Source organism: Nanorana parkeri, unplaced genomic scaffold (genome assembly GCF_000935625.1).
Source record: "Nanorana parkeri isolate BGI_ZX_2015 unplaced genomic scaffold, ASM93562v1 scaffold114, whole genome shotgun sequence".
Taxonomy (NCBI): Eukaryota; Metazoa; Chordata; class Amphibia; order Anura; family Dicroglossidae; genus Nanorana; species Nanorana parkeri.
The window spans coordinates 2,075,799-2,090,083 of NW_017306382.1; the positions used below are offsets into that span (position 1 = coordinate 2,075,799).

General features: G+C 45.2%; 1 protein-coding gene across 2 annotated transcripts in view; it reads left to right on the forward strand.

The window, feature by feature from the left end:
• The window catches only part of RELT (RELT tumor necrosis factor receptor), a 54,515-nt gene that overhangs the window by 26,546 nt on the left and 13,684 nt on the right, over positions 1-14,285 (forward strand). Inside the window, exons 2-6 of one of the 2 annotated variants that reach the window (XM_018553251.1) lie at positions 22-100; positions 7,288-7,407; positions 8,732-8,910; positions 10,093-10,172; positions 11,990-12,238. In XM_018553251.1, the coding sequence (XP_018408753.1) occupies positions 59-100; positions 7,288-7,407; positions 8,732-8,910; positions 10,093-10,172; positions 11,990-12,238 (670 nt within the window). In that variant the 5' untranslated portion in view covers positions 22-58. Of the gene's footprint in view, positions 1-16; positions 101-7,287; positions 7,408-8,731; positions 8,911-10,092; positions 10,173-11,989; positions 12,239-14,285 lie in introns of those variants that run through there. The other variant, XM_018553253.1, reaches the window with a different exon arrangement.

The window sequence follows — 14,285 nt, forward strand, 5'->3', positions numbered from 1 at the left end:
GTTGTCTTCTTCTTTCTACAGATCATTCCCAGCAAAACACTCGACCCTACAAGTCACGATGAGGAACGCTTGCCAGGCATTGGTCTCTTGCCTGTTACTGGTGAGTAAACTAGTTCCTGGTTACTTCACCCTAGCCGGGTGTTTTTGCATGGCTCGCCTCAGGAGCAAACACTCCTGCCAGTGTTATGGCCGTCTGTGGCCGACTGGGACTCCTCTTGCTAGAAGTAGCCAAGGCTGTGATTACAAAGGATGCACCGATACCGAGTATTTGGGCCAATACTCGGATACCGGCACTTCTGGTCAGAGGAAGATTTCCTCTGACTGGCAGTGTCATAGGGGAACATGAAGCTGGCTTCCCGGCCAACCAGGAAGCCGGGTCATTATTTGCCACCCGGCTTCCTGGTTGGCCGGGAAGCCGACTCAGTGCTGATTGGCTGGGAAGCTGGTTTCTGCGCCAAATCACAACCAAGCCAGCCAACTCCATGCCAGCGGAAGCACCGGTATTGGTACTCATCAGTGAGTACCGAAAGCAAAATATCGGTATTTGATACCGAAAAACCAGTATCCGTGCATCCCTAGTGATTACAATATTATTAAGGCGTTGGCCACACCATATACTGAGGAATCTGTGTCCGGTTTGGCCATTCACGCTTGTCAAATTTCAAGGAGTCTTTATCCTCACAGCTCAGATAGTGGTATGGTGATGGTATGCGATGACCTTACCATTTGAGGTGCCTCATGGCTGACGGTTGTAGATGTTTCCATGTGCACGCTGCGGATTAGACCAAAAATGTTATTTTTTTTTTTCCTGCTTATTTTCACACTTTTTTTTTTCCTGGGAGGTTGGTTCTACTTTTTAAAGTTAACATATTCAAGTATTTTTATATATTGTGAACAAGCTTTAAAAGCAATGGTGTCAACAACACCCACAATGGCGTTAACCTCTGTAGCTGCAGACATTGTGGATAAATTCATCTTCACGCCTCATTCACATGGGCATGCACATCTGTAAACCATGCAGGTCCATGAAGAGACCTGTTTCCAGGAGGGACACAGACAGTCTGCGTCCAAGTGCATGCACCTGGTCCTACATGGATGTGCAGGTTCAGCTGTGACAGTCTCATTGTCACAGGTTGGCTAGAACTATGAGGTGAGTGAAAAGCACTCACCTCATAGTTCTCCTTTTAATATAATCCACACCCTCTGTGATACTATCCAATTTGATTTAACCTTTATACATGACTCATTTATTCCTTCATTATATCTCCACCTACAAATTCTATGTACTAAACCCGGTGACCCTTACCCCCTAGACCAATGTACTCCTTATAAATTTGTGTATTTAATCACCCTCATTCTCCACTCCCCTATACCCACTATCCTCGTTCTTCTCGTGCTTAGAATATGTCGATATTTCAATGTCCATAATCTGGGGATGATTTTTCGAATTTATATTTTGCAGGACTGTTGGTGAATCTCACTCAGTGATCGTTCTCCGTGCAGCATTAAATGTATTCGGGTCAAGGACTCTGGGAATGTCCTCTGGACCCGTGCCATGCGAGTGTTTAGTAAATAGGTAGCTGGGACTCTAGCTGGTCTCTGCGGATCTCTCCCCATCACTGTGATGTGTAAACATTTAGTTACTGGGCTTTTAAAATGACGCACTTGTGAAAGTTCACGTACAAGAAAGGGAGCGGTATCATATAATTCTCCTACTGCAAATGTGAGCGCAGTGCACGCGTCGTAATTCTGAATCTTTCCTCAAAGTAATATCTGGTGATCCTACTTGAAAGGTTCTTCTGCTACGGGACGACAACTGTCTCTTCTGCATTGTCACACATTGTCATAAGCATCTCTTGTGCCAACACACATTGAGCAGACAGGGTTCACCGTTGTCACCATCAGGATGGCGGTCCAGAGCTATAATGTCCAGCCAACCCTGGAATGAACGCATGTAGACAGGAAGTGGCTGAAAGAGACCGGACTGCGTTGAGCATGCTAAATGTCATTCAGAAATCCGTTTTCTGGGGGTCATGGCAATACAAGGTGGCTTAGCGGTCACTTAGTCCTATAAAGCACTTGATAGTTTAGTCCTTGCACTTCTTGATTTAATAACCCTGTAGGGGAGCCCAAACTGCAGCATAAAAAGTATGCAGATAAAGGCTTTTGATTTTCCTGGACTGTACATGGGTCCAGGAGAATGATGTGCGGCCAACACTGGAATCAGTACATGTAGACAGGAAGTAGCTGAGGTTGCTGGAATGAGTGCATGTAGACAGGAAGTAGCTGAGGTTGCTGGAATGAGTGCATGTAGACAGGAAGTAGCTGAGGTTGCTGGAATGAGTGCATGTAGACAGGAAGTAGCTGAGGTTGCTGGAATGAGTGCATGTAGACAGGAAGTGACTGCTGGAATGTGTGTGTCGACGGTGAGGTTGCTGGAATCGATGGGTGTAGACAGGGCTGGATTTCCCACAAGGCCAGGCCTTTACGCAGCAGGAAGTAGAGGGGCAGCAGGGATGCGGAATTCCTGTTTCTCAAAGCCCAGGATGCAGTTCCGGGCGCCGTGCGGGTAGTTGTTTTCTACATTTAGCCCTGCTGCAAAAACTTCATATGCAGCTTCCATCACTATGCACTGCAGCCTGATTCCAGAGAGCTCCTCACATGTGGGTACCAGTGGCTGCCTATTCTGTAGGGAGGTTTTTTTGTGATTGGCGGCCATGAGAAACTTTTTCGTACTGATGTTTTGATAAATCGGGCTTTCTGTATGCAAGACGTGGCACAGATTCCGCAGCCTAACAACACGTATCAGATCCCCAGATTACAGACGAAAGGGATTGAGGTGGTCCCAGTACATTACAGCAATGCCTGAATAGATGGAATTCCCTGTATCCATTCCAAGGTCCAGTTTTTAATTTTAGACTGGATTGTACTTTTTAATATTCCACTAAACTGCCATCTGATTGGCTGCTGTGGATTACGGCACAATGCACCATTTTTCCTGTATGCGTTTCATGCTCATGCATATCTGTAAGGACTTTGTCAGAGTATAAATAGAAATCAATGAGCTGGCCTAGCTGCAGCACGAGGAGATCCTAATGGATGATGTGAAGGGAGTAATGACGTCGGCGCAGCCGCCTCTGACAGACTGACGCACAGCGTGAAGGTGAATCGTGTCCTTGAGTCTGCTCTGCAGTCAGGTGCCTGTGCAGCGCTGCGATTGAGACTTCTGGTCTCCCCTCCCGTGTCCTTTCTTTAATATATCCGCACAGCACAGAGGAAACGCTGAATCTACAATGCACATTTTCCGCTGAGCTGGGCCAAAACGTGCTGGGACAGAGAGTTCTCTTGTGACACGTCCTCCTGCATACTTTTACATCTGCAATTACACAGGCGGGGGATAGATTGGCAGGTCCGTGCCGGTAAAGCTCCCGTTGGTGCTCGTTAGACTGGAGATGAGAAAGAAAATACCTGGGGGGATGGGAGTAAAAAATGAAAAACTTTTGCAAACTTTATTCCACTAGCTAAAAAAAATTGGTGTTTTTAGACTTTTTTAATTATGCGAGCCAGTGCGTTTCGGGCACTAATATGGTGTGAACCGGCCCTGATTCTGGAGCTTCAGCTTTTTAGCCATCATTCATTATTATATTTTTACAATGTTGCAATACATTTTCCTGGGTAGGCGGCCTTGGCATTCCACTTCTGGTAAAACTACGAATCTCAACATGCTGCTTCCTCTTGGAGTCATGCCTATGGCTGCCAGTCGTGCAATGCCCCATGGGACTTGTAGTCTCACTATAGGTGGAGTGCCAGGGTTGCTTACCCCTACTTTAGTAACGTGCACATAAAAAAAACTTTCAGCTTAAACATCCGCCCCCCCCCCTCCCACCACCACCATAAAACTACATAACCTTTGATTTTTGTACAGTTTAGTAAAGGGAGATATTATAAAAAATCTAATTTGTGCAATAAGAGGATAAGGAGTTACAAATGAAAATGAAGACCTGGCTCTGTTTTTCTGTGTGTACAATGTAATTATGACTAAACCAGGCCCACTGAGCCATGGCCACTTCCAGATGAGCTACGCTACAGCATAGTACACTGCCATATGCGCCCCCATCCCAGTTAGCTTGATCTTGGACCAAAAAGATGTTGATCCCCTTAGAAAGGTAATGTTCCCTTGAATTCCCTCACAACCTTCTGTCCAAGCCATTAATACAGGATGGAGAATGATGTAATCCCATTTTGTCCAGGTTGCCCAGGCAGCATATTGACCATTTGTGTGCTCAATTATTGGCTGTAGACTATTTTAAGCAGCGCTCCTTAAAGGATAACGAAACCTCAGAACAAACATGTCCTATATTGCAGCTTACCAGTCCTTAGATGGGGCGGCTGCATTCGTTTTTGTTTTAATGCTAAGAGCATTTTCAGCAAGTAAAGAAAATAATACTAATCTGTCTACTAATCTCTAAACTTCTGTAATGGAGATGAACAAAGGCAGAAATATTACTAGTCCAGCCTCAGTGACCAGCATGGCTCCCTCCTTCGATGGTGAAAGAGTGAGCACAGCCACCGTAGGACTGGAACTGAAAATAAAACTAACACAGCCACCTCATCCGTGGACTGAGATAGACTATCTAAACCCAAAAGCAAAAGTGTTATATATTGTAACTTACCGATTCCAGCTGGGCGCCGTGTAAAGACTCGCCACTCGGTTTCCTGATTGGTCAGGAAGTTGGCCAATCATAAAGCCAGGCAGCGAGTCGTTACCCGCCCCCCCCCCTGGCTTCCTGATTAGCCAGAAAACCGGCTCCATGCTTCCTCAAGGGAGCATGGAGACGGCTAATCAGGAAGCCGGGTGGCGAGTCATTACACGCCGCTCGGCATCCTTAATGGGACTTCTAGTATCAGTATTCAGTATCGGCGAGTAGTAAAAAAAAAAATCGGTACTTGATGCTGAAAAACAGTATTGGTGCATCCCTAATGTATACCTGTTGGTAAATCTCTGCTCTAATCAGGGTGCTCAATCTTCCCATCTTCTATGCAGAAGGGAGAGATGAATGGACCGGATATGCACCTCTGTCAGATGAGAAAATGGCAGGTCCCAGAACTTTAGCGATCTGTTAGAGGTCACGCAGCTATAGGGCCTTCAGTTTCTGGGAGATGCCCCGTGTTTATGGTTCATCAGGGGGCTGTCTGTTGCCCACATCCACCAATCAAATGATTCCTTTCTGATAGTCTTTAAGTCTGAGGTGAGCAACGCAGATGCTTCATATTTACAGGTCGCTGATGTGTTTACTTACACAAGGTCAGAGCTGACATGTTTCCATTTGAGTAATAAAGTCTGGGGCCTGATGAGCTGAGAGGGAGTTAAGCATCTCAGGACGGGATATTCCACTTTTTGTATTGCTCCAATGTTCTTTCACTAATTGAGTTCACCTTCTGAGCCGGAAGATTTATTGCCTCTCAAAGCGGCTTCTATAATTGAAATTGTTATGGTGTATAGAAGATGAAGCTTCTGTTATGTCTGGTTCTGGAAACTGACCTAGATCATCACTGTCGGGTTTTGCAAAACCGTATTTCTTTGTCTTCACTGGAAAGCGAACTACATCCATATGGGAAAACTTCACACCTCCTGTGAATACGTGCCAAGAGACCGCTGAAGTTAAAGGAGCACTATGAGGTGAGTGCTTTTCACTCACCTCATAGTTCTAGCCGACATGTGACCATGGACTGTCACAGGTCGGCTCAGTAGATCGAGAAGTGAGCGAACACATACCGGCGTTCGCTCACTTCTCGATCCTGTGTCGGCAGAGAGCTGTGATGGGAGGGACTGGATTCCCCCCTCTCCGCTCGGATACTCCAGCGCTGACTGGCGGAACGGACGGGGGAGGGGCAGGTACAGCTGGCTCTGCCTCTAGATAGGCAGAGCCAGCTGTCAGTCACGCAGCTGGGCGGATCCAGACATAATTGTCGGGATCCGTTTCAGCTGCGGCGTCTCAGTATACCGGGAGCTGTAGCTTGCGGTATACTGAGCTTAGGGTGACGGGAGGACGCTAGTTTGTGTCCTCCTGTTACCCTTAGGAGAACTATGGGGAAAAGCCCTAACCCCATAGTTCTCCTTTTAAACAGAAGTCTTCCTGTAAAAGTAAAGCTTGGCATCTCCCTGTTGGTCTTCTAAAGTCATCAGCGTCCTGGTTGACCAATAGGGTGGCTTAGGAGGCAGGAAGGGTGGCGTGAAATGCGTAGGTTGAGATTTGCATACAACTTCAGCTGTCTGTATTTCCAAACCTACTCCTGGTTTTAACATTGCATAATATACAGTACTTTGTAAATACTCCCCTCTGCTGCGGTGCTGAATGCTAGAAATGTGGAACTTGCGTGTCAGTGGTTCCTCCTGCTGGCCCTGTAGGTAACTACCACGTGCTATATTGGCACTGGAGGTGGGAGGAACCACTGAGCATCTTGGGGGATGAACAATATATGAAAAATATATTTCCTATCAACAGGGTTGGCGTTGCAGGCAGAAAGAAAGGGAAGTGTATACTAGGATTTGTCCAGCCCTGCTCATAGCTGTATATCTGCAGTATGAGATCTAAGGTACTGCTGCCTCTGACTGCTAGTTTGAGGTTTGGAGTGAGATTTGGTGATGTCACTACTGTGCTGATTACTTGTCGTTGCTGGAGGCTCTTGACATGAGGAAGCAAAGCCTTGCTTCTACCAAGATGGCCGCCTCCATACAGTGACACAGTGCAGAACAAGTCATGGTAATGGGGGAAAAGATCAGCTGCAGGTTGACCAAAGGTAATACAACGGACTAGTCCTTTGCCCTCCACTTCCCATGGTGCAGTTGCTCTGAACTTCACCTCCTTTTTAGCTTTTTTCATTTTGGATTGAATGGAGAAGCTCGATGTCAGGTTTATATGTTTGTCTCCCATTGGGGTGATTTTACCTCACTTCCTATCCCATTTTACACCAGGACAAAAAATGGTGGTCACCGAGACGGGCAAAGACAGCATTGCATACACTGTCAAACGTTCTATTCTTTCCAAACTATATACGGTAAATATGTTTTTGTCTATGGACCTTTTGGGAGATGTTTCCCATCACTTCCTGTCCTTAAAGGAAGCGCCCACCATATGGACATAGATGGCAATAAAAACCTGACATGGGCTCCAACCAACTCTGTGGAAAACAAATGAGTTTTGGTTGGCGTCGGTCTTTATCTTTTTGGTTTACGGCGGCATACTAGCAGTAAATGTAACGAGAATACATTTTTGTCTTCCGCAGGTTCAGGTCTGGGAAGGATTATGCCAGGAGGAAGTGGTGTGCGGCAAAACGGAGTACATGGATGACAGCGGTCAGTGTATGCCTTGCACAAAGTGTCTGCCCGGAAAGGAGCCAGATGGGGTAATAATCTTCTGCCCCATTCTCTATAGTACAATGGACTTGTCCTACCTGCATGTCACACTGCAGCTTTTCTGGAATGCTTCAGATTGCATTTATACACCTTTCATAGAAGGGACACAAGAGCCAAATATAAAAAAAAAAAACCTGGCATTTTAATTGGATCTGTCATTTAAAATTCACACATTACGTAAAGCAATAGAGCACACGCCAGCATTGTGGAATTATTTCGGGTGACAAAGTATATTTTTGCCATAAATATAACAACAATATTCCTAAGCTCCCCTACTAAAGCCGAGCCAGTCTGGACCACATGGTCTCTGGCTGCCGCAAGCATTGTGGGCGGTTCAGGGCATTGGAGACTGCACAGTCGTTATTTTCTGAATGGCCCGGTGCATGGCAAGAGTCAATGTTGGAGCACCCTGGGAACCCTGCTCTGTTTGGCTGTGGTGAGGTATAGAACATTGAAAAAACAGAGTGTACTTATGGACTTTAGCAGAGTTGCAGGAGTATACTTTTTTTTTTTTTTTTGCTTGTAAACCCTAAATAAATGTATTTTATGCTTCCTTTTAGTATATAAACAAGGTGTTTTGTTGTATCTGATCTAGAAGTGAGTAAACAATTAATTATAATAAAAATTAAAAAAAATGTATTTGATCCTGCCAGAAATCTTGTGAGCTGATAACTTTCTCTGCTCACTGCCTTTTCTGTGGTCTTAATTGTTGCATTGTTCCAAGTTCTGTCTGTGGACTACAGAACTCCCCCCTATGTTATGCAAAAGAGGTTAATGATACAGCACAGTGAGCATTGCCAACGAATGCAGCCGCCACCTTTTTAAGGATTGGTAGCCTGGAATATATGAAATGCTTTTTTGGGTTATTCTTTCAGAGAATACTTGGAGAGTGTTTAAAGGCAATGGGACAGAATAAGAGCCAAACGACTTACATTTTCAGTAGGTCAGCAGTTGCAACCCCCATCTTTTGCTTATGGCAGGCTTACTATGAAGGGGGCCAATCAGGGGAGAGTTATGTGGGTAGCCATTGCGAATCACCTTCTAAATAATTGTAGTTGCTTGGCTGTCATGATGATTCTGTCTCTGATCCACTAATTTACCTGTTCACAGTCCGTGATTTAGAGTATTTGTTGCACGGCTGGTCCCCTTTTTTCCTTTAAATGCAAAACTTATAATTATTGTTATCATAATATTATTATTATTTATTATTATATATTATTTATTCATAATATTCTATTTCTGGTAAACAAACACAATTGCATGCTCTGTCAGTGCCTGGCTCCTGACAATAAACCTTTATTTTGAACTCTGCAGTCGTGTGGATTCGGTGTCGGCTCCAAGGTTGCATGCAGGCCCTGCGCCCCTGGCACGTTCTCCAGTCGTTATGGATTGAGCCCCTGCAGTATGTACACACAGTGCGACCAGAAAAAGAGGGTACATCTGAGAGCCGGGACACCCAGTGCAGATGCTGTTTGTGGGGACTGTATACCAAGGTGTGTAACCAGAACGATTTCATGGACAGAGCTGGTCCTATGTGGTTTTGGACTTATGGCACAGATTTTTTTTTTTTTAATGTTATCACTGCGCCTCTAACTGCCAGGCACATGTGCGTAGCATGTTGAACGACCCTGTATTTGTGGCCATTTCACTTCATACCTTTTTTTAAAAAAAATCTTTATTTAAAAATTTCGGATGTTACATACAGTACGTATAGAAACATATAAACAATCTATGCAATATTCCACTTTGGTACAGTAGTAAACTCACTGAGTGATCAAGAGTAGTGCATTTCATTGCGCTCATAGGCGGAATGTGAGAAGATTGCCGCTGTATAGATGCCCTCGCACTAGTGTGGAGACTGAGGTCCCTGGCACTTGACTTGTTTATTGGTGTGCGGCAATTCAATACATCAGCGACCCTAAAGGTCAGTAGCGGCAAAGGTCACATATTGCTAGTTGTTCAATCTTTTAGAGATTATGTGGAGGGAGCATAGTAGCGGGGGGGGAGGGAATAGGGAATCCCGAGCCAGGAAGAGAGAATAGATGTAAGGGCCCAAGTGAGGGCTTAGGATGACTTCATACCTTTTTATAGAGGACTTCAGGCAAATATAAAATACACAATGAATTCAGCTCTGTAGTCCTTTTAATACATCTTCTTTTTTTATTTTTTTTGTGCAAGTACCTGAATATGACCTGTTATCAGCTTATTGCAATCCCTGTACAGTAGCGCTCAGACTACAGGGGGGGGTGCATTTAAAGTGAATCTGTAGTCCAGGTATAGGCAACCTCAGCCCTCAAGCTGTGCTGAAACAACAAGTCCCATCTTCCCTTTTGCTTCTGGGAGTTCTGCTTGTGGCTGTCAGTCTTGCCATGCACAATGGGACTTGTAGTTCCACAACAGGCGAAGTGCCATGGTTGCCTGCCTCTGCAATAGTCCTTTTATAGCCTAACTAGAGCTGAGGCACAATGGACCGTGTGTGTCATGTGATCATAGTGAAGACATCTGAAAAAAAGGTTTGTATAGGGGGAAAAAAGGTCTTAACATGCCCTCGCTCGCATGGCTTTTTCTTGGTCTGATCTGGAGACCTGAAGCATCGGGGGTGGCACATAGTGTTGGTGCATATTGCTAAAATATGTGGATGGTCTTTAAATCTCGTCCTTTCTGTCTCATTTCAGGCATTTCCCTCTCGTACCCAAAAGTCCCAACCTCTGTGTGGCGTGCTGGCTGGCTCCTCCAGACACTGTGGGATGTGAAGGTGAGCATTTCTATACCGGTAGTGTTCACGGGATGTGAGATCAGAATATATATCGCAGTCAAGGCTTCCATCTGGTCCTTCCATTACTCGATTCCTGGGGTAGTGCTGGTGCTAGGGTGGGATTGTAGCTGTGTGCGCTGCCCTGGAACTAGCATACCTTCCAGAATGGCAGCAAACCTAACGCCATGAGTATTTAAAGGGTCAGTCCACACAAACTGGACATTTTATTCTTTGATGGATGTTGGGGACACCACCTGGCAGGTTCTTCTTGCTTTCGGGGGGGCTCTTTTGGTGAGACCTCTTCTGTACCCATTATGAGGGGTTCCATCATTGTAGAATGTGCTCTGCTTTGGGGGTCCTTACATTTCTGATGAACAACTGAATCTTAAATAAGTGTTGGGTTTATTTACGAATAGGGATATTCATACGTTCTAATTACAATAAAGGGAATAGGGACAGGAATTAAGGTTAGGATACTTCAGATGGCCACACCATTCTCTCTCTCTCTCTGTCACCCATGCCATGGGGTTTTCTCTATGCTCAGAACACTCCTCTCCAGCAGGCCTCAGCGAATCATTCTTCTTGATTGTAGAGTCCAGAAAGACTTGTCTTGTCCAAGAGGTCACCAAGGCTACCATTGTTCCTGCTGGTGAGCTAGGTTACTGCAGATTATCACATAGGAAGAAGGTTCTGTCATATGCCCCTGTCCCCATCCCAGCATGTATGCTTCCTTGCTGACACAAGTGCGGGCAGTAAATACCAGTAGGGGGTCGAGCTTGCCCCAGGAGATGACAGTTCGGCAAATCTTCATTCATCAGCGTCCCAGCCCCAAGAAACCTTTGATGGTCTTCATTTGCGTATCAAACAGCCATATGCTGATTCAGTTCAGGATGTCAAGGAACACCTTTGCATCAAAACTGTATCATAGATGTCAATTTTATCGGTTCCAACAATCATCCTTAGTTTTTTTTAAATGTATTTTGCAATTTGGAGAATAACGGGAAGGGCTAGATGGAAATGCCCTAAACACCTAGATGGACAGGAACAGAGGTGGAACTTCTGGCCGGATGGTCTCACTGTTGGAGCATCCAAGATGTATAGGAAGCCAGGAGCTTCCTCTCTTTACCAGGCATCAGTTTTTAAGTGCAATATTCCTATTTGGTGGACAGTAGTAACATTTGACAGTTTTATTGGGGGAAAAATCACTTCAGTTTGGCTTGATAAGTACAGGCAATAATTAACCTGTTAATCTTGCCGGAAATCCATCGCTGCCCTGTGCTCTCTGCAGTTTTATCTCAAACAATGTTGTCGGGTATATTAGAACTATTAACTGCCCCACCACCACCATATTTAATGGAGATGAAAAGGGGGAGGGGGTTCTGTAGTCCCAACACAATTCCTGTCCTAGAGTGACAGTGCTGCTCCATAGATACAGTATAGTAAGGGTGTTGTCACTAGGGATAGAAAGTTTTACAGGCAGGATCACCATGTAAGGGAGAAGTCTGGGGGGAAAAAAAATAATGCAACCAGTTGATTTACGAAATAGTAAACAGCAATATATTTCATTTTTGTCCTTTTTGGGTTCAGATACTTTTTTTATTATCAGTCAGTGTTGAGACTGAAGGAGCTGCTTCTTACAGCTCTTCAGAGACCAGACGCTGCAGAATGATTAGAAACTCCTCCATTGTCTGTATGCGGAATACCATTTATAACAGAATTACTTTTTAATCAGGGCCACGATCCTAATTCGATTTCCTCAGATCCAGGATGGCAGATAATAAAGATTTATTTCCTCCAATTTCTTTTGCTTGCTGCAGGTGAGAGAACGCTGCGGCCTCGAGCTCCTAGGACACTGGAGGCTGCCAGTAACGCAGATAAGGCCTCTCAGAACAGCACGCATAAAGGCGTGCCGGAGGATTCCCGGACTCAGTATGCCGTGCTGGCGATTGTGCCCGTCTTCTGTATGATGGGCCTGACGGGCATTTTCCTGTGTAACCTGCTGAAGAAAAAAGGTTATCGCTGCACCTCCCACAAACCAGACGAGGAGGCCATTCCTGAGAAAGAAGGTGAGTTTGTACTGGCCTGTGGACTTCCTATTCTCTGACCCATAGACCTTCCTTTTAGTCTCTATTTCTGGATCTGCTAATCATTATTTTTCATTTGCATTTTTTTTTACTAGGGATGCACCGATATCGATACTAGTATCGATATCGGTGCCGATACGAGTATTTGGGCAAGTACTCATACTCGGCCAAATGCTCCGATGCCTAGCACGAGTACTTCCTGTATCAGCTGCCCGGATTCCTATTTAGCCAGGAAGTGGCTCCATGCTCCCTCGTCACTTGTGATGAGAGAGCATGGCGCCATCTTCCCGGGCCAATCAGGAAGCCGGGCAGCGTGTAATGACGCAGCGCCCGGCATTCTGATTGGCAGGGCGTCATTTCATGACGAGGGAGCATGGAGCCGGCCAATCAGAAAGCAGGGCGTCGCGTTATTACACGGCGCCAGGCTTCCTGATTGGCCAGATGGCTCCGGCTGGGTACCGGAGGAAGGCCGCGTTCTGGCTGGAGAGGCCCCTGGGGTGACAGGCTGGACATACCAAGGTAAGAGGGGACAGACTTTCTTGTTAATCAGGAAGCCGGGTGGCGAATCTTTACACGCTTCCCTGAATGGGACTTTCGGTAATTGGTGTCGGCGAGTACCGAAAAAAATATTATCGTTACTTGTACTCGGTAAAAAATAGGGATGCACCGATACCGGTATTTTGGTATCAACATATTTTTATACATGGGTTTATATTTTAATTGCCCTTGATTGTGACCAGTTCATTACAGATTACATGGCTGTGCATGTTTTCTTTCGTTATTATATTTAAAGTGGAACCATGGGCAAAATAAAAAATGACACATATCATGCAATTGGTTACCATCATCAACACAGCAGGTTTTGCAATCACTCCTGCAACATAGGGACACCTCCCTCTTTATCATGTAGCAGCATGCAGACATCTCCTGGACAGGTCCCTGAGGAACCTGCATTGCATTGTGGGATTGGTGGGATGTGTGTAACCTTACATTTTGTAGCATGTTTTATGCCCTAAAAACGCTCAAACAAATCTGCCCCCAAAAAGATCTCATTCATTTCTATGGCCCTGTTCACATCTGAGCGTATTGTCGCAATAAGCAAAACGCCTGTCGCTGGAAAAAGTACATGAGCTTTTTTTACCGCTTGTTTTGGCCCCATAGACTTTAATAGAAAATGCTAGAAAACGCCCGTTTGCTGTGTTTTCGCGCGTCTTTATGCATGTTTTATGCGTTTTTTTTCTCATTAACATCAATGAGCTACAATCTGCTCACAAAAACGTGCTTTTTGCTGTATGTGCATAAAAACGCTCAAACGTGCATCACAAACGCACGTTAAAACAGGCAAAAGCACTGTTGCCTAGGTGTGAACCAGGCCTTTTGTTGGGCCAGCGCTGAATGCTGTGCGCAGGGTTTAGTTGCTCTCGGGTCCTGCATAGACGCTGCTGCTGTTTAGAGATACTCTGTGTTGCTTCCACACAGAGGTTCACTTTAAGTTCATGCATTGTATTTGGGTACATGGCTGACGTCAGACTGGGAACGCAGTGCGAAACAAGGCGCAAGATGAGAATTCCTCGGGGGGGTCTGCAGACCTCAGAGGAGCAAGAGCTACGAGAACCTTCTAATGAATCGTTGTACGTTAATCACTTTTCAGTCCTGTTAAATGTCACCACTTGGTAAACATATTGGGACAAGACTTGTTATAGCTCACACTGCTGAGAGAATGGGATTGGTTTGTCACAATACGCTGCCAAGCAGTCCATATGAGACAGCCAAAGATTTATACATTTTAAATATAGAGTGGATCTGCTTGGAAGCAGACCTGTAGATATATACAGTATATATATATACCGTGTGTGTGTGTGTGTATATATATATATATATTAGGGCTGTGGAAATTAACGATTAATCCCTCGATTAATCGTAAATTTTTTTGATCGATCAAAATTATTTTGATCGATCAAAGTTCTTTGGCTCCGCCGGCTTCCGGGTCTTCCGTCGGAGATCTGGTGACGTCACGGACATCGACGTC